At 41.8% G+C, this 22,678-nt stretch overlaps 1 protein-coding gene across 3 annotated transcripts in view; it reads right to left on the reverse strand.

Annotated features, from left to right (window-relative positions):
- Positions 1 to 270: 270 nt before the first annotated feature.
- The window catches only part of LOC126075375 (tubulin alpha-1A chain), a 49,292-nt gene continuing 26,884 nt past the window's right edge, over positions 271 to 22,678 (reverse strand). Inside the window, exons 1-4 of one of the 3 annotated variants that reach the window (XM_049883003.1) lie at positions 3,922 to 4,032; positions 2,053 to 2,275; positions 1,773 to 1,921; positions 271 to 1,426 (exon numbers count right to left, since the gene is read on the reverse strand). In XM_049883003.1, the coding sequence (XP_049738960.1) occupies positions 446 to 1,426; positions 1,773 to 1,921; positions 2,053 to 2,275; positions 3,922 to 3,924 (1,356 nt within the window). In that variant the 5' untranslated portion in view covers positions 3,925 to 4,032 and the 3' untranslated portion in view covers positions 271 to 445. Of the gene's footprint in view, positions 1,427 to 1,772; positions 1,922 to 2,052; positions 2,276 to 3,921; positions 4,033 to 22,678 lie in introns of those variants that run through there. The other 2 variants (XM_049883004.1, XM_049883005.1) reach the window with 2 other exon arrangements.

Here is a 22,678-nt window from a genome sequence, read left to right on the forward strand (position 1 = left end):
TCAAAAGACCTGTTATCTCTCTATATCCCGTAAGTTAGTGAGGAAGTGAGGTCCTTGATAACTGCCACCTGGTTGGAGAGATTCCACTCTCCAGGTGTAGATGAGTAGTGAAACAAAAAACAATCCCCTTCTCGTTGAGTCGATTCTGACTCATAGTGACCTTATAGAGGACAGAGAACTGTCCCATGGGGTTGCCTAGGAGCACCTGGTGGTAGTACACTGCAAGTTGGAGAAATCGAGGCACATTTAGAAAAAGCAGAGCCAAAAACCTTTCTTTTTAATACTTTTACTTTGAGACATGATGGAAAAACCTTACCGGTACACATGGAAAAATAAGACATGATCATAGCTGATAGTGAAGAGAATGTAACAAGAAAGCTTTGTCGCCTAACATAGAAGCTTGAGTTCTGAGTGTGACATGCTGCTGCAGGGCTCAAAGGAATAATTAGTATTCTTCTCCTTCTTCCTCACCCTCTCCTTCAACAGAATCCACACCAACCTCCTCATAGTCCTTCTCAAGGGCAGCCATGTCCTCACGGGCCTCAGAAAACTCTCCTTCCTCCATCCCCTCACCCACGTACCAGTGAACAAAGGCACGCTTGGCGTACATCAGGTCAAACTTGTGGTCCAGGCGAGCCCAGGCCTCAGCAATGGCTGTGGTGTTGCTCAGCATGCACACAGCTCGCTGTACCTTGGCCAGGTCTCCACCAGGCACCACAGTGGGAGGCTGGTAGTTAATGCCAACCTTGAAGCCAGTGGGGCACCAATCCACAAACTGGATGCTGCGCTTGGTCTTGATGGTGGCAATGGCAGCATTGACATCTTTGGGAACCACATCACCACGGTACAACAGGCAGCAAGCCATGTATTTACCATGGCGGGGGTCACATTTCACCATCTGGTTGGCTGGCTCAAAGCAAGCATTGGTAATCTCTGCTACAGAAAGCTGTTCATGGTAGGCTTTCTCAGCAGAGATGACAGGGGCATATGTGGCCAGAGGGAAGTGGATACGGGGATAGGGCACCAGGTTGGTCTGGAATTCTGTCAGATCGACATTCAGGGCACCATCAAATCTGAGGGAAGCAGTGATAGAGGACACAATCTGGCTAATAAGGCGGTTAAGGTTAGTATAGGTTGGGCGCTCAATATCAAGGTTTCTGCGACAGATGTCATAGATGGCCTCATTGTCTACCATGAAGGCACAATCTGAGTGCTCCAGGGTGGTGTGGGTGGTGAGGATGGAGTTGTAGGGCTCAACTACAGCTGTGGAAACCTGGGGGGCTGGGTAAATAGAGAACTCCAGCTTGGACTTCTTGCCATAATCAACTGAGAGGCGTTCCATCAGCAAAGAGGTGAACCCAGAACCGGTTCCCCCACCAAAGCTGTGGAAAACCAAGAAGCCCTGAAGACCTGTGCACTGGTCGGCCTGTAGAAGAAAAAAGAAAACCTAGGTCAATGACAGGTCACATTTTCTTAGAATTTCTATTTCATTTTTTCATTAAATCATGAACCACAGATACATATCACAACGTAAAAATATACAATCATCTGCTTAATGCCTTTTATGTTGATGCAAGCAGGAGAAATTGGCAAAATAGACATTTGCATCCCAAGTTGTCCCAGAACCCATGACTGTGTGGTTTAGAAGTCCAGTTAATTTAGTTAGCGCTCTAAGTCTCACTTTAGTGTGTAAAGATTCCTGTAGTTTGGTCTGTCTTAAAATTGCAAGAAAAAACTCTTCCCCCCTTATTAAATACAATACTGTTATTTACCAGCTTGCGAATTCTGTCCAAGACAAGGTCAATGATCTCCTTGCCGATGGTGTAGTGGCCGCGGGCATAGTTATTGGCAGCATCTTCCTTGCCTGTGATGAGCTGTTCAGGATGGAAGAGCTGGCGGTAGGTGCCAGTGCGAACTTCATCTGCAAAAGAAAAACAGAGAGGCCACCCACCACTAACAATGTGCACAAGCCTATCAGTGCAGCCCCCCAGGACAGAGCTCCTGTGCCAGGCCCCTGGGATGTCACCAGGGCTACTACTAAGTTCAACTCACCAATGACCGTGGGTTCCAGGTCTACAAACACTGCCCTGGGCACATGCTTGCCAGCGCCAGTCTCACTGAAGAAGGTGTTGAAGGAGTCGTCTCCTCCCCCAATGGTCTTGTCACTTGGCATCTGGCCATCGGGCTGGATGCCGTGTTCCAGACAGTAGAGTTCCCAGCAGGCGTTGCCAATCTGGACACCAGCCTGGCCGACGTGGATGGAGATGCACTCACGCTGTGTGTGTGGGGGGAAAGGATCAGGATTAAACTAGTGATGACTGTGAAATGGAACAAAATAGGCATTTCTCCATTTAGAACGACTTATATTTTCAGTAGCACTTTGCTTAATTGAAGCTATAATAAAATGGCTACACAGGAGATCATCTGTCAAGCACCCAGGCCCTGCCTCCCACCTTGGGTGGCCAGATAATCCTGGCAGCTCCCAGCACAAGGAAGTACGTGGCCAGAGCTGAGGAGAGGAAATGGGTGAGGGGCGGGGCTCTGCGGCATAGGATGAATGCGCAGTTCTGGGGTGTGCGTGCCTGTGGCCATGTTCCCCAGTGGCCTGTGGGGCAGAGCAGCTGCAGAGGCACGCAGTGGCCACATTTGTAGAGGTGCAACCGCCATCCATCCTCCTTTCCTCTTAGAGGTTGGGCTCAGCCCAGCATATCTACATCTGTTAGGGTGCAGCAGGGATTATCAACAGCCCAGATCTGGACCTAGATCCGATTTCCGCTCCCTCAAAATCCCTAACCACCAGCACCTGCTCCCACAAGCATTCCTAACACAGCACGGAGGGACAGGAGGCCTCTACAGGCTTTTGGGAGCTAACAGTGCTAATTCAATCACTAACCAGTTGCCTTTGAGTAGATTCAGCTCATGACTGACTACCCCATGTGAGATTAGAACTGTGACCCATAGGATTTTCAATGGCTTACATTATAGAAGTAATCACCAGGATTGGTGATTTTCTGAGGACTTTCTTATGAGGCCCTCTGGGTTGACTTTCCGGTTAGCAGCCAAACATTTTAACCGTTTTCACCACCTAAACCAAAAACCCTGGCCAAGGACTAAAAGCGACCCTACAGGGCAGATCAGAACTGCCCCATAGGGTTGCCACGGCTGTAATCTTACGGAAGCAGACCGCCACATCTTCCGCCTGTACAGCAGCTGGTATGTTCCAACTGCCGACTTTAATTACTGCGCCACCAGGGTTCCTTTGCATCACCTAGGGGCTCATGATTGTCTTAAAACGCTGGCATAACCCAATACTCTGACATGGAGCTCTTCCTCACATTCATCAAATTGCTTCAATTAAAAAAACTCGAATTAACAGGCAGGCATGCCCCCAGCCACGAAACCGCATCCTCCCAGTGCGCATGCGCGCAGGGTGCCGTGGCGGTTTTCCGCAACTCACTGGCGGGAAGGTAACGGTCGCGCCTGCGCTTTTGCCTCCCCGCCCCCGCTTTTCGCGCCGAGGAGGAAGTAAGGGCGGAGAGTCCGCGCTCGTCAGAGGCAGGTGGGAGGGAGGGGGATGGGCACGCGCGGGAAAAGAACGTCTGGTCTGGAGCCGGGCTCCGGACGCCGCGCCCGGGCATTAAGAGCTAAAAGGAGCCAGCCCCGACCATGGAGGACGAAGCCTACATCTCACCATCCTTTCCCACCCTCCCAGAACTGAAACAGAAAACGGGGAGGCCCCTCTCTCCCGGCCTTCCTACTCTCCACCAGCCGGGGTCTCACCTACTCCCACCCTCGCCCTCTCGTCTCGCTTTTCCCCATGTATAGGGACAGCGTGGGCCCCAGCTCTCTGTTGCTAGAGACCCTCTCTGCCTCGTTTCTCCTTTTTCCGAGCGAGGCTGGCGCCGCGTGGGGCCCACTCACCATGCTGGCTACGAGTTCGGAGGCGAAGGCGACGGAAGCAGACACCGGGTCCCGGTTACCGTCCTCGACAAGCTAAGAGTCGAGGTAAGTAACGCACTGAGGCGGGGCCGGCGCTGGAGCGGCTTAAGTAGCGGCGTAGGGGCAGGGGGCGGGCACAGCGGTGCGGCGGCCGGCGGGCCCCTCCTCCAGCCCGGCGCGCCCACTCGGCGCCCGGCCTGGCCGCCGCAGAGGCGGGGCCCTCGCCCGCAGCCCCCCTCCCGTGGCCGGCCGTGCGGGCGGGGCGCGCCGCGCCTGCGGACCTCGGGCTCCATTGCAGCAGTCTGCGGCGTATGGCTGCCGGGGGCAGGGCGAGGGGGCGGAAATGAGACAGCAAGGACAGGAGAAGAGGCTTGCCTCCACTCGGGCGAGTCCTAAGACTGGAAAAATCCATGCAGCTTTTAAAAAATGAAACAGCATAAAATGCTTCTGGTCCGGATAGCTCGGCCCATTACTTTCATATTGCCATAGTTTGTCACTGACTTTTGCCTTTTTCTTTTCTCAGGTCCTTTAAAGGCAGTGCATTCTGTGTTTACCTGAAAATGTGGAGGATGCGAGGCTTAGAAAACATAATAGATTTATTTGGTTTATTGTAAACTGAAGGTAACGGATACTTGAAGCAAATTCTATTTCAGTTATTCGGAGAGTATTACCTAAGGATTGAAGTTGTTACAAGGGCAGGCCCCATTTTCAGGCCTAAGGCACCAGTTTTATGGAATAGCCCTAACCAGTTGCCATGGAGTCGATTCCGTCTCATACCGATCCTATAGGACAGAGTAGAACCGTCCCATAGGGTTTCCAAGGCTGTAAATCTTTATGGAAGCCGACTGCCACATCTTTCTCCCACGAAGGTGCTGGTGGGTTCTCCCAAAGACCTTTCCATTAGCAGCCGATTGCTTAATCAACCACTGCGCTGCCAGGGCTCCTGGAACAGCACTAGGGTCTTTCAAAAACGGAGATTTAAAGACACACTTCAAATTTGGTAGCTGAATTGAGGAAGTAACAGAAACTTGGGTAGGGAGGAAATAAACTGTCTGACACTCAAGAATTGAGGAAATAGGAATTCCTTTTGCTATTTAGAGTTTTGTAATTTTTTTTTTTTTTTAAATAAGACTGCTTCAGTTGGTTACAGCAAGATACATCAACTGGTTGAAATTTAGCACTAGGAGACCCAGTTTGGATTGCTAATAGACCAGTTCACACCCCTTACCCGCGCCGGGAAAAGAATGATTTCGAGACAATAACCTACACTGCTAACCTTTGGAAATGCATAAGGTTGTTAGGGCTAAAGAGTGGTTTTAAAATGGTCCTAGTTCGAACTTGTTACTGTTACTAGATAAATTGTTCAGAGTATCCTCCTCGTATAGTGTATCAGTAACAAAAAGATAAACACAAAAAAACAGTAAAAATTCATAGTTCGTTTATTCAGTTATACCATTTTCAGCTTCGGTAAAGCCTTCACCCTTCGTTTCAGGTAAATAACAAATTCACACTATCGATATATGTATATTTTGTAAGGATATATATGTATATGCCCACCTATATGAACATAGCATGCAAAGGAGGAAGTTCTCATTTACTGCTGGTATTTTCTGTAGTCGTGTTAAAAGGGTTTCAGCTCAAAATCCAAATATGTACATATTTACCAATCTGGATTAGAGAGGTCAGGAATATATTTATATATTGTTCTCACTAATTCTCTCCCCTCCCCTTTATTCTTAAAAGGATATGAAAAAATAATTAGCTTGCCTTGACTAGAAGTGTGACTGTTTAGGGAGCCACCCATCTGAACTCCATTTAGCTGTCTGCTCTGGGTGGAAGCCATTTGATGAAAGCAGGCACCTTCTTCCTCCTGGCTCTCTGCAGGATATTGCAGCTTTCACTGCAGAGATTTGCTCCTGTGCTGTGGGCCTGTCTTTCTCCCCAGATACCTTCCGAAAACCATTAGCTTTGCTAGTCTTGTCATCTGTGTATTCCCCTGTAATGACTGAGGAAGTATTTGAGATGTTTTTAAGTCCCTGATGATGCCTTGGACTTCACAGAGTAACAGAGCCAAATGGAACCTTTAAATATAATCTAGTTATTTTTTGTCTTCCTAATGCCAGAAAACATATTAAATAATACTAAGTTAATTTATTTTTCTATTTTTTTAGTACCTGAAAGGAAAGCCTGGCATTTTTCCTTTTTTAGTCATCGTAAACTTACATAGGCTTATTAGTTCATATTAGGTATACATGTATATACTTTGTCCATATTTAACAACTACATAGTAGTTATTTGTGACCACAGCATAAACATAATATAAACATTTTAATGGTTTATGTAGGCTTTTCTTTTGTTATAATCTTTCAGGGCCTGTAACTGTTTGCTTTGAGCCTTCCATATAGTGGGAAACCCTGTGTTGCAATTTGAGCCACTCCCATTTTGCTACATAATATCATGGCCATTTGTTATTGTTCTAAGCTGTCAGTAACTATTTTTGATAGTTCTATACTGTGGTTAGACACAAAAGTTCACAAAACATTTTGTTCATTTGACCAGCTCTACAGAGAAAGATAATAACAAATAGCAACAACTTACCAAGCATCTGCTATTTACCAACATTTGGCTTTTATTATTATTTCCAGTGTTACCGATGTATAGATGCCATTTTGTGCCTTGCTTTTTTTTTTTTAATAATTTTTATTGAGCTTTAAGTGAACGTTTACAAATCAAGTCAGTCTGTCACATATAAGCTTATATATGCCTTACTTCATACTCCCACTTACTCTCCCCCTAATGAGTCAGCCCTTCCAGTCTCTCCTTTCGTGACAATTTTGCCAGTTTCTAACCCTCTCTACCCTCCTATCTCCCCTCCAGACAAGAGATGCCAACACAGTCTCAAGTGTCCACCTGATACAAGTAGCTCACTCTTCATCAGCATCTCTCTTCAACCCATTGTCCAGTCCCTTCCATGTCTGATGAGTTGTCTTCGGGAATGGTTCCTGTCCTAGGCCAACAGAAGGTTTGGGGACCATGACCACCGGGATTCCTCTAGTCTCAGTCAGACCATTAAGTCTGGTCTTTTTATGAGATTTTGGGGTCTGCATCCCACTGATCTCCTGCTCCCCCAGGGGTTCTCTGTTGTACTCCCTGTCAGGGCAGCCATTGGTTGTGGCTGGGCACCATCTAGTTGTTCTGGTCTCAGGATGATGTAAGTCTCTGGTTCATGTGGCCCTTTCTGTCTCTTGGGCTTATAGTTATTGTGTGTGCTTTTTCCATAAATAGATGATATAGGGGAAAGAATATGGACTTTGATTTTATGTGGGATTGGATTCAATTCTATATTTGTCATTTAATAATGGTGTGACTTTTTTTTTATCACGCTTTAAATGAAAGTTTACAAATCAAGTCAGTCTCTCACACAAAAATTTATGTACACCTTGCTACGTACTCCCAATTGCTCTCCCCCTAATGAGACAGCCCACTCCGTCCCTCCCCTCACTCTTTTCCTGTCCATTTCATCAGCTTCTAATCCCCTCTACCCTCTCATCTCCCCTCCAGGGAGGAGATGCCAACATAGTTTTAAGTGTCCACTTGATCGAAGAAGCTCACTCCTCACCAGCATCCCTTTCCAACACATTGTCCAGTCCAATCCCTGTCTGAAGAGTTGGCTTCGGGAATGGTTCCTGTCCTGGGCCAACAGAAGGTCTGGGGGCCATGACCTCCAGGGTCCTTCTAGTCTCAATCAGACCATTAAGTCTGGTCTTTTTAAGAGAATTTGGGGTCTGCATCCTACTGCTCTCCTGCTCCCTCAGGGGTTCTCTGTTGTGGTCCCTGAATGGTGTGACTTTTGACCCTTAATTATCTTTTTTGAGCATTTTCGAATGGGAATCAGTACTAGCTTGGAATCATCTTTTTCTCATACTGCCAAATTCAATCCCATTAGTAAATTTTGTCAGCTTTATCTTCAATATATGCCCATCACAATTCTTTTACATCGTGCTATTATTTTATTGTTCTTATAAAATCTGAATTACCTTGTTCATACATTTATTTACTTGTTTAAAGTTTTTCTCTTCTAACTAGGATGCAAGCTCCATGTCTGTTTTATGGAAGTCACTCTTGGTTGCCTTTCCAAAAACTACCTTCTCGCATCCTTTCTTACCAAAAGAACCCTAATATTTTTTAAAAAGGACATTTCTGTGCTCAGTCCCAGGGGATGAATCAAGACAATTGTATTTCCTTTGCTGGACATTCACTTTCTCTGTCTCCTTTGAAGCTGGACCCAGTTCTGGGCAATGGAACATAAAGGAAAGTCTGCTGGGGAGTTTCTGGGAATGATTTCCCTCCTTGATAAAAGGAGAGGACTCAACTGAGGAAGGTCCTTTTGTTTTGCTCCTCCCTTTTGCTTTCTGCATTTGAAATTGTCCTGTGAGGATAGGATCCCTAGAGCCAACTTAAGACCTTGAGGGGAATGCAAAGAGAATCATAGGGATGCCAACTAGTGCCCCGGATTGTGGAGTTGCTGATCCAATCTTAAGATCACCTATCTCCAGGTTTATTATTAAGAAAATAATAAATGTCCTTATAATTTAAACCACAGTAAGTAGGCTGTATCCTCAGTGCCTAGAACACTGCCTGGTACAGTGCCTAGTAAGAAAACAGGTAACTTCTCCCCATTCTCCCTCTCTTCTTTAATAGTAGAACCTTAATTTATTGGGAGCAGGGTGCCCAGTTTCTGTTCCCATTAGGGGTGGCCATGTGACTGGATTCTGGTGAGATGTTAGTGGAAGTTGTTTGGTGGTGCTTCTGATAAAGCTTCTTAACCCTTCAGTGACTCCGTGACTTGGATGTACAGTATCCCAGCCACTTTTTATGCCTCTGGAGTTCTTTGCAAAGGCAGTAGCCTGGTTTTAACACATTAGTCTCAAGGTTGGAGCCTTTGAAATATGTGCCTGAAAGTCAAGAACCCTGAGTTGGAGTCTCGTTATTGTGTAGAATGAACATTATATTAGGCAATGTGTCCTGGATGTGTGAATTTTGTAAATTTTTGACAGGTTTGTCTTTATTTCTGTGAGATTAACCTCTTCACTGTGTTTCCCAGTTACTTAGTTCTTGTGAGCTGACTCAGTGGCACCTAACAGCACCAACATGTGCTCATGACAATGAATGAGCTATATGGGGTCACTATGAGTCAGACTCAATTGATGGCAATGGGTTTGGTTTTTTTTTTTTTTTTTTTGGCGTCTTCATTTGGAACCTTATTATCACAGTGGTTGAGAGCTCAGCTGCTAACCAAAAGGTCTGCAGTGTGAATCTATTAGCCGCTCCTTGGAAACCATTTAGGGTCAGTTCTATCTGTCCTTATAGGGTCGCTATGGGTAGGAACCAACTTGACGGCAATGGATAGTCTTTATTCAGCTGAAGTGGCCGTTTTCTCCCTGATGCCATCCCAGGTGTTACTGCCTCCCAGCTCTGCTTTGAGTCTTTACTCTGCAGTCTCAGAGCTGCATTTCTAGCACCTGAACAGTAAGTAATACCTTTGCAATAAGGAATAATGAATTGCAGTGGCACTTCTCAAGAGGCTTGGACTCCTATAAGTTATTCTTACCCCCCATTCCATCTTAGGGCACAGTCATTGCTTCCATGTGTAGCAGGTGGAATGCAGTATTCCAGGGAGGCTGTTTCTGCTTCCTAGCTGTTAGTACTGCTTTTGTTATAATGAAGAATACATAGTAGTGATAATTTTTCTGAGATTCAAATTCCTTTAGTTTTATTTACTTGGGTTGTAAGTACTGCTTTTACAATAAGGAAGAATGTATTGTACCATGTTTTCAAAAGTTTCATGAAAAATAATAAAAATACTAAGAAGAATGAAACTAGAATAAAATGTATGTGTAGTCCTTGCCAGGTGCCTTCATGTTTTACCTCAAGCTTTGCAAATTTTCAAGAAGAAAAATTTTTATCATTGACTCATAGTGGTAGAATTTACTAGGTCCAGTGTCCACTGGGACACATGGGATCCCAGATAATGAGTATCAAAATCCATAAATCATAACAGAATTTCTGAATTGATCCTTTAATCAGCATGCCTTCCACTAGTCAAAACACATGGTATCAACAAAAAATTCAAAGGAGAAAATAATTGGATCATCAATTAAACAGGATTGAATGGCCTGTTATGTGTCTTTGGCCCTTTCCTCTTTTGTTTTTTACCCAGAATGTGGACATGATGCTTAGAGTTCTAGTCATTTATGGTATGACAGTAAAGCAACCTTAAGCCATATACTAAGGATGGAAAAAGATATAGTCTAGGTCCCTGATAACATCTTGAAGCTGCCACAAAAGCCCTGGATTGCCTGCCTCTGAACTTCTCATTATGGGAGAAAAATAAAATAATTTGTTTGAACCATACTGATCTTTTTTCCTTTGGAGGTGGAGGGTATCTTTTATTTGCAGTTGCTTGTAATTCATAACACATATGGTGGTGGGACTTGTGGGATTTCTCTTCTAATTCTGGTTATGTTTTTCTCCAATCAGGTTCAGCTGCTCAGGTGAATGTTTGAAATAAGTGGAGGGTGAGTTTAACCAAGGTTGGTGTTTTGCTAAAACTACTAGGTCACCATTTGTTAAATAGAAACAAGGTAGTCTAGAATCGCTGAGTAGACAACTGAATATCTAAAAGGATTTTTAAAAAACATTTAGTAAAAATGGGCTTGAAAGCAAAACTTAAACACATTAAAAAATATTTTATTGTATTTTTGGTGAAAGTTTACAGAGAAAGTTAGGTTCTCATTTAATGATTCCTACACATGTATTTCAGTGACATTGGTTACATTTTTCACAATATATCTCCATTCTCTTTATTTCCGTTTTGGTTGTTCTGTTTCCATTAGTCTAGCTTTCCTGTTACCCCTAGCTTTCTCATCTTTGCTCTAGGGTAAATGTTAACCATTTGGTTTCACCTAGATGATTATTTTGAGAAGCACAGTACTCATGGATGATTTAAACACATTTTTTGAATAGATAAAAATTCCCGTGGTTCAAAAATTGAAGAGATAAAAAGATATACAGTGAGAACTTTTGCTGTCACACCTGTGCTCATTCGTTCCATCCCCCTTTCCGCTGCTTTCTATAGATAAGCATTTTTATCGGTTGTGAATCCTTTCAGTATTTCTTTATGAAAATGCAAACAAGTATCTATTCTTATTTCATCCCTTTCTTACATACAAAAGGTTGCAAACTGCACACTGTTCTGCACCTTGCTTGTTTTACTCATCAGTATTGTCTAGATATTTTTCCATACCAGCACCTAGAGAGAATCCCCATTCTTTTTTTTTTTTAATCTGAAGAGTATTCTATCATATAGATGTATCATGGTTTATGTATTAAAAGTTCAAAAACAAGGCCTTTATTCGCAAGAACTAGGTTTGTTAAGGCTTTGTGGATTCCAGGGAGCTGGCACAAGAGGACTTAGTACTTAAGTCCTAATTCAGGATCTGAACTGTGAAGAATGCACGACGATGAAAACATTGGTACCTCTTCAAAAAGAAGTGAGATTTCAACCAACAGGCAGGAAGTGGTGACTCTAAGGCAGGGTGATTAAGATTTAGTTTTTTGTGGGTTTCTTTAAGATTCAGCATTCCCATATTCTGTTTCACTGGGTCTTGGCCCTAACAGTTGAGGTAAGGATAGGATAACAGCTTGAGGAGATGCTCCGAGCAGAGAAATCTTGTGCTTCATTTTCCAGAATTTAGTCTAGAGGACTGTAAGACTCTTAAAGAAGCCCAGTGTCTAAGATGGTGCCTGAACAATAGATTAGCCTTGGCTGAGGGAGGTGCCTAGGCAAATGGACCTAAAGGCAGCCTTACAGATTCCTTCTCCACACCCCGCACAAGTGCCTAATGGGATGTGGAAGTTCTGAGAAGGATGGTGAAGTAGAAGAGATCTAGAGTTGGAAGAGACTACGAGCAAAGGCAGAAACCCTAAATGTAGCTCATGAAGTCCAAAGACCAGATGGGGCGAACTACACCTCAGCAGAGGCCAGCTAGGCAGAAGACAGCACAGGGATCAGATTCTCCTTCTCCAGTGCCGGAACAATACCCAAGCCCTTTTAGGAACTTAGGTAATTTCAGGGAGGATAAGAAGAAGAAGAAGAAGAAAAACCCTTTCTGGAGTTCTGTCTCTCAACTTCTTGGCCTTGAGTTTGACCTTCTCATGCTATCCTCTGGGTCACTGTTTTCTCTTTGTTTCTCTATGCTGCGTTGTGGATAAATTTTCCTGAAATCTCTTAGAGTTCAATAATTTTTTTAATTGTATATAATCTGCTATTAAACTCATCTGTTTTTTTTAATATACTTCATTTTTAAGAATAATTTTAGGTTCACAGAAAAATTGAATAGTACGTACAATTCCCATATGCCCCGCACCTCGTTCCCCTTATAATTAACATCTTATGTAAGTATGGTACATTTACCACAATTAATGAACCTGTATTATTTTTAATTAAAGTTCATTGTTTATTCATATTTTCTTAGTTTTCACTTAATTTTTTTTGTTCCGAGATTCCATCCATGATACCACATTGCATTTAGTTTTCATATCTCTTTAAGTTCCTCTTGGCTATGGCAGTTTCTCAGACTTCCCTTGTTTTTGGTGACCTTAGCAGTTTTGAAGAGTACTGATCAAGTATTTTTTAGGATGACCTTTATTGGAATTTGATTTTTCTCATGATTAAACTGGGGTTATGGATTTCTGAGAAGACGACCACGGAGGTAAAGTATGATTCTCATCGTATCATATCATATCATATCGTATCGTATCATTGTACCTACTACAAACATGATTTATCACTGTCGACATTGACCTTGATCTCCTGGCTGAGGTAGTACTTGTCGGCTTTCTCTACTATAAAGCTACTCTTTTATTCCTTCTTCCATATTGTACTTTTTGGAAGGAGGTCATTATACACAACTCACGTTTAAGGGGTGATGATTTATAGAAATCCTCCTTAAGGGCAGACTGCCTACATGAATTATTTGAAATTCTTATGCAAGGGAGATTTGTCTCTTCTCCATTTATTTATTTATTCAATCATTGATATAAGTGTGGACTCATGGGTATAGATTTTTTAAAATATACTTTGGGTTATAATTCAATACTACTTTGTTTTTCACACTGTTCTAGCTTTGGCCATTGGAAGCTCTTTCGGTTGGCTCTTATGTCCCTTTGACATATCCCCATCAATAAAGGGCTTTTTTTTTTTTAGCACTTCCCTATTTCCTGCCATTACAAGTTGCTCATGCTCACATTGTGTATTTCCTACCCTAGTCTTAAAATCAACTGTTTCCCCAAGGAACTCTGGTTCCTTTTATTGGAGAATGGTATTAGAAACCAAGATCTGGATACTAGTTATGCCCATTGCTACTGGGGGGTCATAGGCCCTCTCAGCTGACAGAGAACAGACATATACGTGTGCATACTAGCCCCTGCACATACACATATCTAGAGATATTTCTGTCTGTAACCATCTGTATCTACATTAAGCTAAACATGAGTTCATACAGATGTCTTCAACTCTAATCCATTACCACATGAATTATTCTAGCTTCCGCCCCTTGCTTATCTATAAATTTCTACTCCAACAGCAAGAAACCTGGCTCCCACTAACTGCCACCCTTTTATGTAATTGTAAAATTCTAGTATACATATATAATGCTATAAGAGTTGTTAAACTATACCTCCATGTGAGATAACTTTGTCAACTAGAATACAATGGTTGTATGCAATTCTTTTTGCTTTAGTCTTACAAACTCCACTCGTTTCCAAAGTTACATAGGTTGCCACCTTTTCCTTCCACTGGCTTCGGTGAGGTTGTTTCATACATTTGCAATACAATTAGATTCTCTCCTTAAAGTCTGCATTCCTTCCTGGGATCCCTCAACTTCTTAAATGACTTTTTAAAACTTTGCTTATATTAAGGTTCACACTTCATGCTGTATGTTCTATGGACTTTGATACATGCATAATGTCATATATCCACCATTACAATATCATACAGAATGGTTTCACTGACATAAAAATTCCCTGTGCTTCACCTATTTAACCCTTCTCCTCTTCCCCTGAACTTCTGGAAACCACTGACCTTTTTATTCTCTGAAACTTGCCATTTCTAGAAAGTCGTATTATTGTAATCATATTGTAGTCATAATCAGACTGGCTTCTTGCTCTTAGCATTATGCATTTAAAGTTCATCCATGCCTTTTCATGGCTTGATAGCACATTTCTTTTTTTTTTTTTAAATAATTTTTATTGTGCTTTAAGTGAAAGTTTACAAATCAAGTCAGTCTGTCACATATAAGCTTATATACACCTTACTCCATACTCCCACTTACTCTCCCCCTAATGAGTCAGCCCGCTCCCTCCTTCTAGTCTCTCCTTTCGTGATTGTTTTGCCAGTTTCTAACCCTCTCTACCCTCCTATCTCCCTTCCAGATGGGAGATGCCAACACAGTCTCAAGTGTCCACCTGATACAAGTAGCTCACTCTTCGTCACCATCTCTCTCCAACCCATTGTCCAGTCCCTTCCATGTCTGATGAGTTGTCTTCAGGAATGGTTCTTGTCCTGAGTCAACAGAAGGTTTGGGGACCATGACCACTGGGATTCCTCTAGTCTCAGATTCAGTCAGATCATTAAGTCTGGTCTTTTTATGAGAATTTGGGGTCTGCATCCCACTGATCTCCTGCTCCCTCAGGGGTTCTCTGTGGTGCTCCCTGTCAGGGCAGTCATCAGTTGTGGCCGGGCACCATCTAGTTCTTCTGGTCTCAGGATGATGTAAGTCTCTGGTTCATGTGGCTCTTTCTGTCTCTTGGGCTCATAGTTATTGTGTGACCTTGGTATTCTTCATTCTCCTTTGATCCAGGTGGGTTGAGACCAATTGATGCATCTTAGATGGCTGTTTGTTAGCATTTAAGACCCCAGATGCCACGTTTCAAAGTGGGATGCAGAATGTTTCCATAATAGAATTATTTTGCCAATTGACTTAGAAGTCCCCTTAAACCATAGTCCCCAAACCTCTGCCCTTGCTTCACTGACCTTTGAAGCATTCAGTTTATCCCGGAAACTTCTTTGCTTTTGGTCCAGTCCAGTTGAGCTGACCTTCTGGATAACACATTTCTTTTTATTGTTGAATAATATTCTTTGTATGAATGTACCACAGTTTGTTTATTCATTTACCTATTGAAGAACATGTTGGTTGCTTCCAGTTTTTTATAATTGTGAATAAAACTGCTAGAAAGATTCACATTCAGCTTTTTGTGTGGAATCTATTGAGTTTTATTTCAATGATATATATACATATATATTTTTACTTCTACAATTTCTATTTGATTCTTCTTTTAATCTGCTTGGTCATTTCTTTATAGTGTCCTATTTCTTATACAAAGTGATTGACTGCTAACCAAAAGGTTGGCAGTTCAACACCCATGTTCATTGCAGCTCTGTTTACAATAGCAAAAAGTTGGAAGCAGCCAAGGTTCCCATCAATGGATGAATGGATAAATTATGGTATATTCACACAATGGAATATTATGCATCAATAAAGAACAATGATGAATCTGTCAAACATTTCATAACATGGAGGATTCTGGAAGGCATTATGTTGAGTGAAACTAGTCAGTTGCAAACGGACAAATATTGTATAAGACCACTATTATAAGAACTCGAGAAATAGTTTAAATGGAGAAGAGAATATTCTTTGATGGTTATGGGAGGGGGAGGGAGGGAGAGAGGTTTTTACTAATTAGTAGAAAAGAACTATTTTAGGTGAAGGGAAAGACAACACACAATATGGGAGAGGTCAGCACAACTGGACAAAACCAAAAGCAAAGCAGTTTTCTGAATAAACTGAATGCTTTGAAGGCCAGCGTAGCAGGGACTGGGTTTGGAAACCATGGTTTCAGGGGACATCTAAGTCAATTGGCATAATAAAGTCTATTAAGAAAACATTCTGCATTCCACTTTGGAGAGTGGCGTCTGGGGTCTTAAACACTAGCAAGCGGTCATCTAAGATGCACCAATGGGTCTCAACCCACCTGGAGCAAAGGAGAATGAAGAGCACCAAAGACACAAGGTAATTATGAGCCCAAGAGACAGAAAGGGCCACATAAACCAGAGACTACATCAGCCTAAGACCAGACGAACTAGATGGTGCCTGGCTACAACCGATGACTGTCCTGATAGGGAACACAACAAAGAACCTCTGAGGGAGCAGGAAAGCGGTGGGATGCAGACCCCAAATTCTCTTAAAAAGACCGAACTTAATGGTCTGACTGAGACTAAAAGGACCCCAGAGGTCATGATCCCCAGACCTTCTGTTAGCCCAAGACAGAAACCATTCCCAAAGCCAACTCTTCAGACAGGGATTGGACTGGACTATGGGATAGAAAATGATACTGCTGAGGAGTGAGCTGCTTGGACCAAGTAGACACATGAGACTATGTGGGCATGTCCTGTCCGAAGGGGAGATGAGAGGGTAGAGAGGGTCAGAAGCTGGCCAAATGGACACAAAAAGAAATAGAGGAGGGAAGGAGTGTGCTGGCTTATTAGGGGGAGAGCAATTAGGAGTATACAGCAAGGCATTTGGAAACCCTGGTGGGGTAGTGGTTAAGTGCTAAGGCTGCTAACCAAAAAGGGTGGCAGTTTGAATCTGCCAGGCGCTCCTTGGAAACTCAATGGGGGGCAATTCTACTCTGTCCTATAGGATCACTATGAGTCAGAATCGACTCGACAGTAATGGGTTTGGTTTTTGGTTTTTTAGCAAGGTGTTTATAAATTTTTGTATGAGAGTCCGACTTGATTTGTAAACTTTTGCTTAAAGCACAATAAAAATTAAAAAAAAACGTTGGCAGTTCGAACCACCAGTGGCTCTGTGGGAGAAAGATGTGGCAGTCTGCTTCCATAGAGATTTACAGCCTTGGAAGCCCTATGGGGTCGCTATGAGTCGGAATCAACTTTACAGCAGTGGGTTTGGTTTTTTTTTTGTGTGTGTGTCTTATACGTATTTTCAAGTTTGTCTTTTATTTCTTGAAATGTAGTATGCAGAGTTATTATCTGGGTCTGATAATTTCAATATCCAAAGCCTTTGCTGACCTTTCCTGTTCTATGTTGTTTATACTGATTTGTGTTTAATTACTTTCTTACTATGAGGGCTTATTTTCCTTGGGAAATAGATTTTGGGAGGAAATTCTTTGATGCTTGTTATGAATTAAATTGTGTTTAAACCATAAAAATCTCCCCAAAATATATGTTAAAATCCAAACTCCTGTGTCTGTAAATATGACCCTGTTTGGAAACAGGGGTTTTCCTGTGTTATGTTAATGAGATCATACCAGACTAGGATGGGTCCTAAACCTAATCACTTCTAAATTATAAAAAAAGCAGAATAGATACAGAGCCACACATGGGGGAAGACAGACTACCAAGAATCGCCAAAGAATGCCAAGGATCACTGTCAGTTTCTGGCAGACACCAGAAACTAGGAAAGAGGCTAACAAATGGAAGGAATGGACTTAGCCAAGACCCTAATTTGGACTTTCAGCCTCCAGAACCAGGAGGAAATAAACATCCGTTCTTTACAACCACCCCCTTGTGATATTTCTGTTATGGCAGCACTAGCAAACCAAGACAATCCCTGAGAGGAGGATTTGCTTTTTCTTTTGTCAGATGCCTGGGGACGCTACCAATCTAGAACTTTAACTAAACCCGTGGCTTTATGACTTTGGAACACCCAAATTGTATGAATTAGGATTGCAAATCCATGCAAACACTGGCTTATTTTGGCTGTTTCTTAGGCACTGTTTTTATTGGTTTTGTTTCTTTTTCTTTTCCCTGCTCAGCACTAAGGCAACTTCCTTTGCAGTACCTTGGAAAAGGGGCCGGAGATGCATTGAATTCTGGTTTATGCTAAGGCAACTTCCTTTGCAGTACCTTGGAAGAGGGGCCGGAGGTGGACTGACTTCTGGTTTATGCTAAGACAACTTCCTTTGCAGTACCTTGGAAGAGGGGCCTGGAGGTGGACTGACTTCTGGTTTAGGCTAAGGCAACTTCCTTTGCAGTACCTTGGAAGAGGGGCCTGGAGGTGGACTGACTTCTGGTTTAGGCTAAGGCAACTTCCTTTGCAGTACCTTGGAAGAGGGGCCTGGAGGTGGACTGACTTCTGGTTTAGGCTAAGGCAACTTCCTTTGCAGTACCTTGGAAGAGGGGCCTGGAGGTGGATTGACTTCTGGTTTATGGGAAGGCAACTTCCTTTGCAGTAACTTGGAAGAGGGGCCGGAGGTGGATTGACTTCTGATTTATGCTTACAGTGAAAACATGGCCCTTTGGGAACCCAGATGTATGCGGAGGTGGGTCTTTTTTTTTTTCCACCTTGGGTGGGCTATGGGCTTTATATTCTATCTTGGCACCTATAAAGCTGTAGAGAAAATGACATCAGTATTCTACTTTCTCATGGCTTAGAATTTTATTTTATCTTGTCAACTTTTTGATGCTTTTTATTATTTCATCCAGTATTTTTAATTTTTATTGGAAGGCACATTCTTTTCTCCTAGATACCTCCATGAGTTGCTCCCTCATTACCTTCAAGTTTCTTTTTTAATATTATCACCTCAAAGAGGCTGTCATAATTTCCTAGGACTGCCATAACAGAATGCCACAAAATTGGTGGCTTTAAAGATCTGAAATTTATTTTCTCACAGTTATGGTGGCTAAAAGTCCGAATTCAGGGCATTGACAGGGCTACTATTATACATTGATTGTATCCACCATATTTTGAGGTCCTAGGTCCTGTACCTATGAACACGACCCTGTTTGGAAATAGAATTTCTTTTGTTATGTTAATGAGGCCATACTGGAGTAGGGTAAGTCCTAAACCTAATCACTTCTGCGTGGTATCTTGTAAAAAGAACGGAATAGAAACAGACACACACACAGGAGGAAGACAGATGCCACCTGAAAATCCATCTACAAGAAGCCAAGGATTGCTGGCAGCTACTAGAAGCTGAAAAAGACAAGGATATGCCCCTAGAGCTCAGAGAGAGAAAGAGGGAGATAGGGAGAGCCTAGCCCTGCTGACACCCTAAATTCAGACTCCTAGGCTCCAAAACAATAAATTCCTGTTTGCTCAAATCACCCGCTTGTGGGTTTTTTGTTGTTGTTACACCAGCAATAGGTAACTAAGACAGTTATACTGTCTCTTGGCTCTAGGGGAAGATTCTTTCTTGTCTCTTCAGTTCTGACAGCCCAGGAGTTTCTTGGTATTCCCTGGCTTGTAGACAGATACTCACATGCTGCTTACCCCTACTGTGTGTCTCTATTTCCATGTCTGTCCTCTTTTTTAAAACGCCACTCAGATGGGATGAGGATTAGGAACCACTCGCCTCGGATATGACTTAGTTAATTTAACTAATAACATCTACCAAAAAACAAAAAACCCTTATTTCCCCAAATAAGGTCACATTCACCAGTGCAGGGGTTAGGACTTTGTTATGGATTTAATTGTGCCCCCTCAAAATATGTATCAACATGGCTAGGCCATGATTCCCAGTATTGAGTGGTTTTCCACCATTTTGTGAGCTGATGTGATTATCCTATGTGTTGTAAATCCTAACCTCTGTGATGTAATAGGAGTCCTGATGGTGCAGTGGTTAAGAGCTCAGCTACTAAGCAAAATGTCGGCAGTTCAAATCCACCAGCTGCTCCTTGGAAACCCTATGGGGCAGTTCTACTCCGTCCCGTAGGGTCTCTGTGAGTCAGAATCAATTTGACGGCAACTTTTTTTTTTTTTTTTAAGATAGCAACTGAAGTTCTCAGTCTTAATCCTTAGCACCTCTGCTGTGCGATTAATTAGTTTTGTGTGTGGCCTTTCTAGCCATGGTCTTGTGGCTCCCACCCAAGTGATTGGGTGGGGCTGTGCAAATAAGAAAATTGTGGCCAGCTGAGGGGAATGGTCAGTTTTGCCTTAAAAGGAGCCAATTCCAGAGCAGAGAGGAAAGCCCACCACCATCAAAGAAGGAGAGACCTGCAGGAGATAGCACGATGGGCTTCTCAGCCCATGGAGAGAGAAAACTGAGTGCCTTTAGGCAGAGATAGGATCAGGGAGAAATCTATGCCTGACCCATGAATTTGGGACTTGCCAGTCTCCACAACCATGTGAGCCATTTCCTTTATATGGTTCGTGAGTTCTGTGAGACATTGCAGTGAATTAGGGAACCCAAAGACAGGAGGGAGAGTACTGAGGTGAGAGGAAGTAGTTGATGTTATAGATGATGAAGTGGTACAGCAGCTTGGAAAGGTTAGACATTTGGAACATCTTTAACCTCCACCTCGTAGGAACCAGCTTTGTGCTGATCCTTATAAAAGAAATTATCATTTAACCTCAGATGACTCCACGGGCTCTCCATTCCCCAACTTCTAACAATAAGGAATGATTTTATAGAGAGCCTTCCCCAATGAAAATTTTCTAGATTATTTTTTGCCTTCCAAATTAATTCAAATGTCCTTGGGCTACATTTTCCTGTAGATAAGCATTTTGGTTCCACAGACAATATTATAAAATGATTTCACCTTGTGAAATTTCTTGTTATTTTGTCAAAAACCAGGTTCAAGAGCTACTTCCCCTGTCAAGTAGCACTCATTTCTGCATGATAGAGAAAACAAGGAATTTATTTTAAAACAATCAGTAAAAATATCAATCAGATTATGTAACATAATTGCGCATAGGTACTAGCCTTGGTAACTCAGAATAGCAATTATGTTGGCTCAGTAGTAAAGAAGGCTGAATTTCCTGCTGGTATTTTTGAAGGTAGGATAAAATATAAAAAATAGGTGAGAAGCTTATAATTTTGAAGCATTTATTGAAGTTAAATTACCACTAATAAAACTTTTTTCCTTACACCATTATTATTATTATTGTGGTGAAGATATGCACAGCAAAACATACACCAATTCAGCACCTTATGCATGTATAATTCAGTGACATTGATTATGTTTTCAAGTTGTGCAGCCATTATTGCTATCCTTTTCCAAATTATTCTGTCACCATTAACATAACTCAGTGCCCACTGAGCAAAAACTCTCCTCTTTCTCCCTTCTGCCCCGGTAACCACTAATAATTTTTAATTTCTATGTATTTTCTTTTATATATATATATTTTCTTGGAGCCCTGGTAGCACAGTGGTTAAGTGCTTGGCTGCTAACTGAAAGGTTGTTGGTTTAAACCCACCAGTGGCTCCAGGGGAGAAAGATGTGGCAGTCTACTTCCATAAGGATTACAGCCTTAGAAACCCTATGGGGCAGCTCTAGTCTGTTCTGTAGGGTCACTATGAGTCGGAATTGACTTGATTGCAATGGAATGCAAACAATGTTGAGCACCTTTTCATGCAATCATTGTCCATTTGAATATCCTCTTTGATGAAATGTCTTTTCAAGTCCTTTGCCCGTTTTTTGATGGGTTGTTTGTCTATTGTTCAGTTATAGAAGTATTTTATATATTTTGAATATTAGACCTTATTGGATATATGGCTCCTCAAAATTTTCTCCCATACCGTAGGTTCTCTTTTTGCTTTTTTGATAAAGTCCTTTGATGAATAACAACAGCAAAGAAATAATTTTTATGAGGTTGTATTTATCTATTTTGTCTTTTGCTACTCAGGCTTTTGTTTTTAGTGGCACTGTTTTAAATAAGCACAGGGTAAGGTGGCTAGAATCAGAGCAGTGATTTTTTTTCTTGTTAACAATCCATGAGAATTAATTTAGCTAAATTTTTTTTTTAAGGAAATGACCTTTTTTTTTTTTTTTTTTGCTATTTTAAAAGCCATTTGTATAAATTATCTCTCATAAAATACTGCACCCTTAATGGCAAAATCAAAATATCATAGGTGGATATTGTGAAAAAAATTAGGTAATTTGAAGTCTATTTTTAAAAATTGAATTTCTAACGACACCCAAATATTATAGCTTGATATTAAATAAATAATATTACTGATGTTATTGGCTGGATCATTCAATATCCATTTCCCAATCACCTTCTCTTTTTATTTACTCTATTAAAAAACCAAAAACCCAGGCTAAAAAGCTAAAAGTTATATTTCTCAGCCTTTCTTGGTAGTAATACAGTTTTGGTTAAAGACATGTAAGTGGAAGTCTCCTGTGCAAGCCTCCTCTTCTTGAATAAAAACAGGAAGCCTCAAGAAGAGAAAGCCTTTTCCCTTTAGCCTTCCGTTTCTCCCTGTAGCAGCCATCTCGTGACCAAGAGGTGATAAACATAAAGAAAAAGCCAAGAGAACTGCAGAGATTTCAGCCCTAACATCACTGAGATATGAAACCAGTGTCAGCAGTCCCCTACCTCTAGATTTGTAATGTCAGAAGAATAAACTCCCTTTTGTTTAAACCACTGTAAATTGGGTTTACCAATTCTTGTAGCCAAAGACATTCTTTATATGCTAATGACTACAGCAAAGGGCTAAATATCAAAAAGTTCAATATATGTTACAATATTTACTTGTCCGAAAATGTCTTTAATTTACCTTCCTTTTGGGAGGGCTTTTTTTTTTTTTTTTACTGAATATAGAATTCTAGGTTGGCAGTTATTATCTTGCAATAATTATTTATTTATTGCAAAGATAGTAATGACAGAATTATTTTAATCATTCAATTTGAAATATTTGCTAATTTTAATTGTGA

The sequence above is a fragment of the Elephas maximus genome, chromosome 4, assembly GCF_024166365.1.
Source record: "Elephas maximus indicus isolate mEleMax1 chromosome 4, mEleMax1 primary haplotype, whole genome shotgun sequence".
NCBI lineage: Eukaryota > Metazoa > Chordata > Mammalia > Proboscidea > Elephantidae > Elephas > Elephas maximus.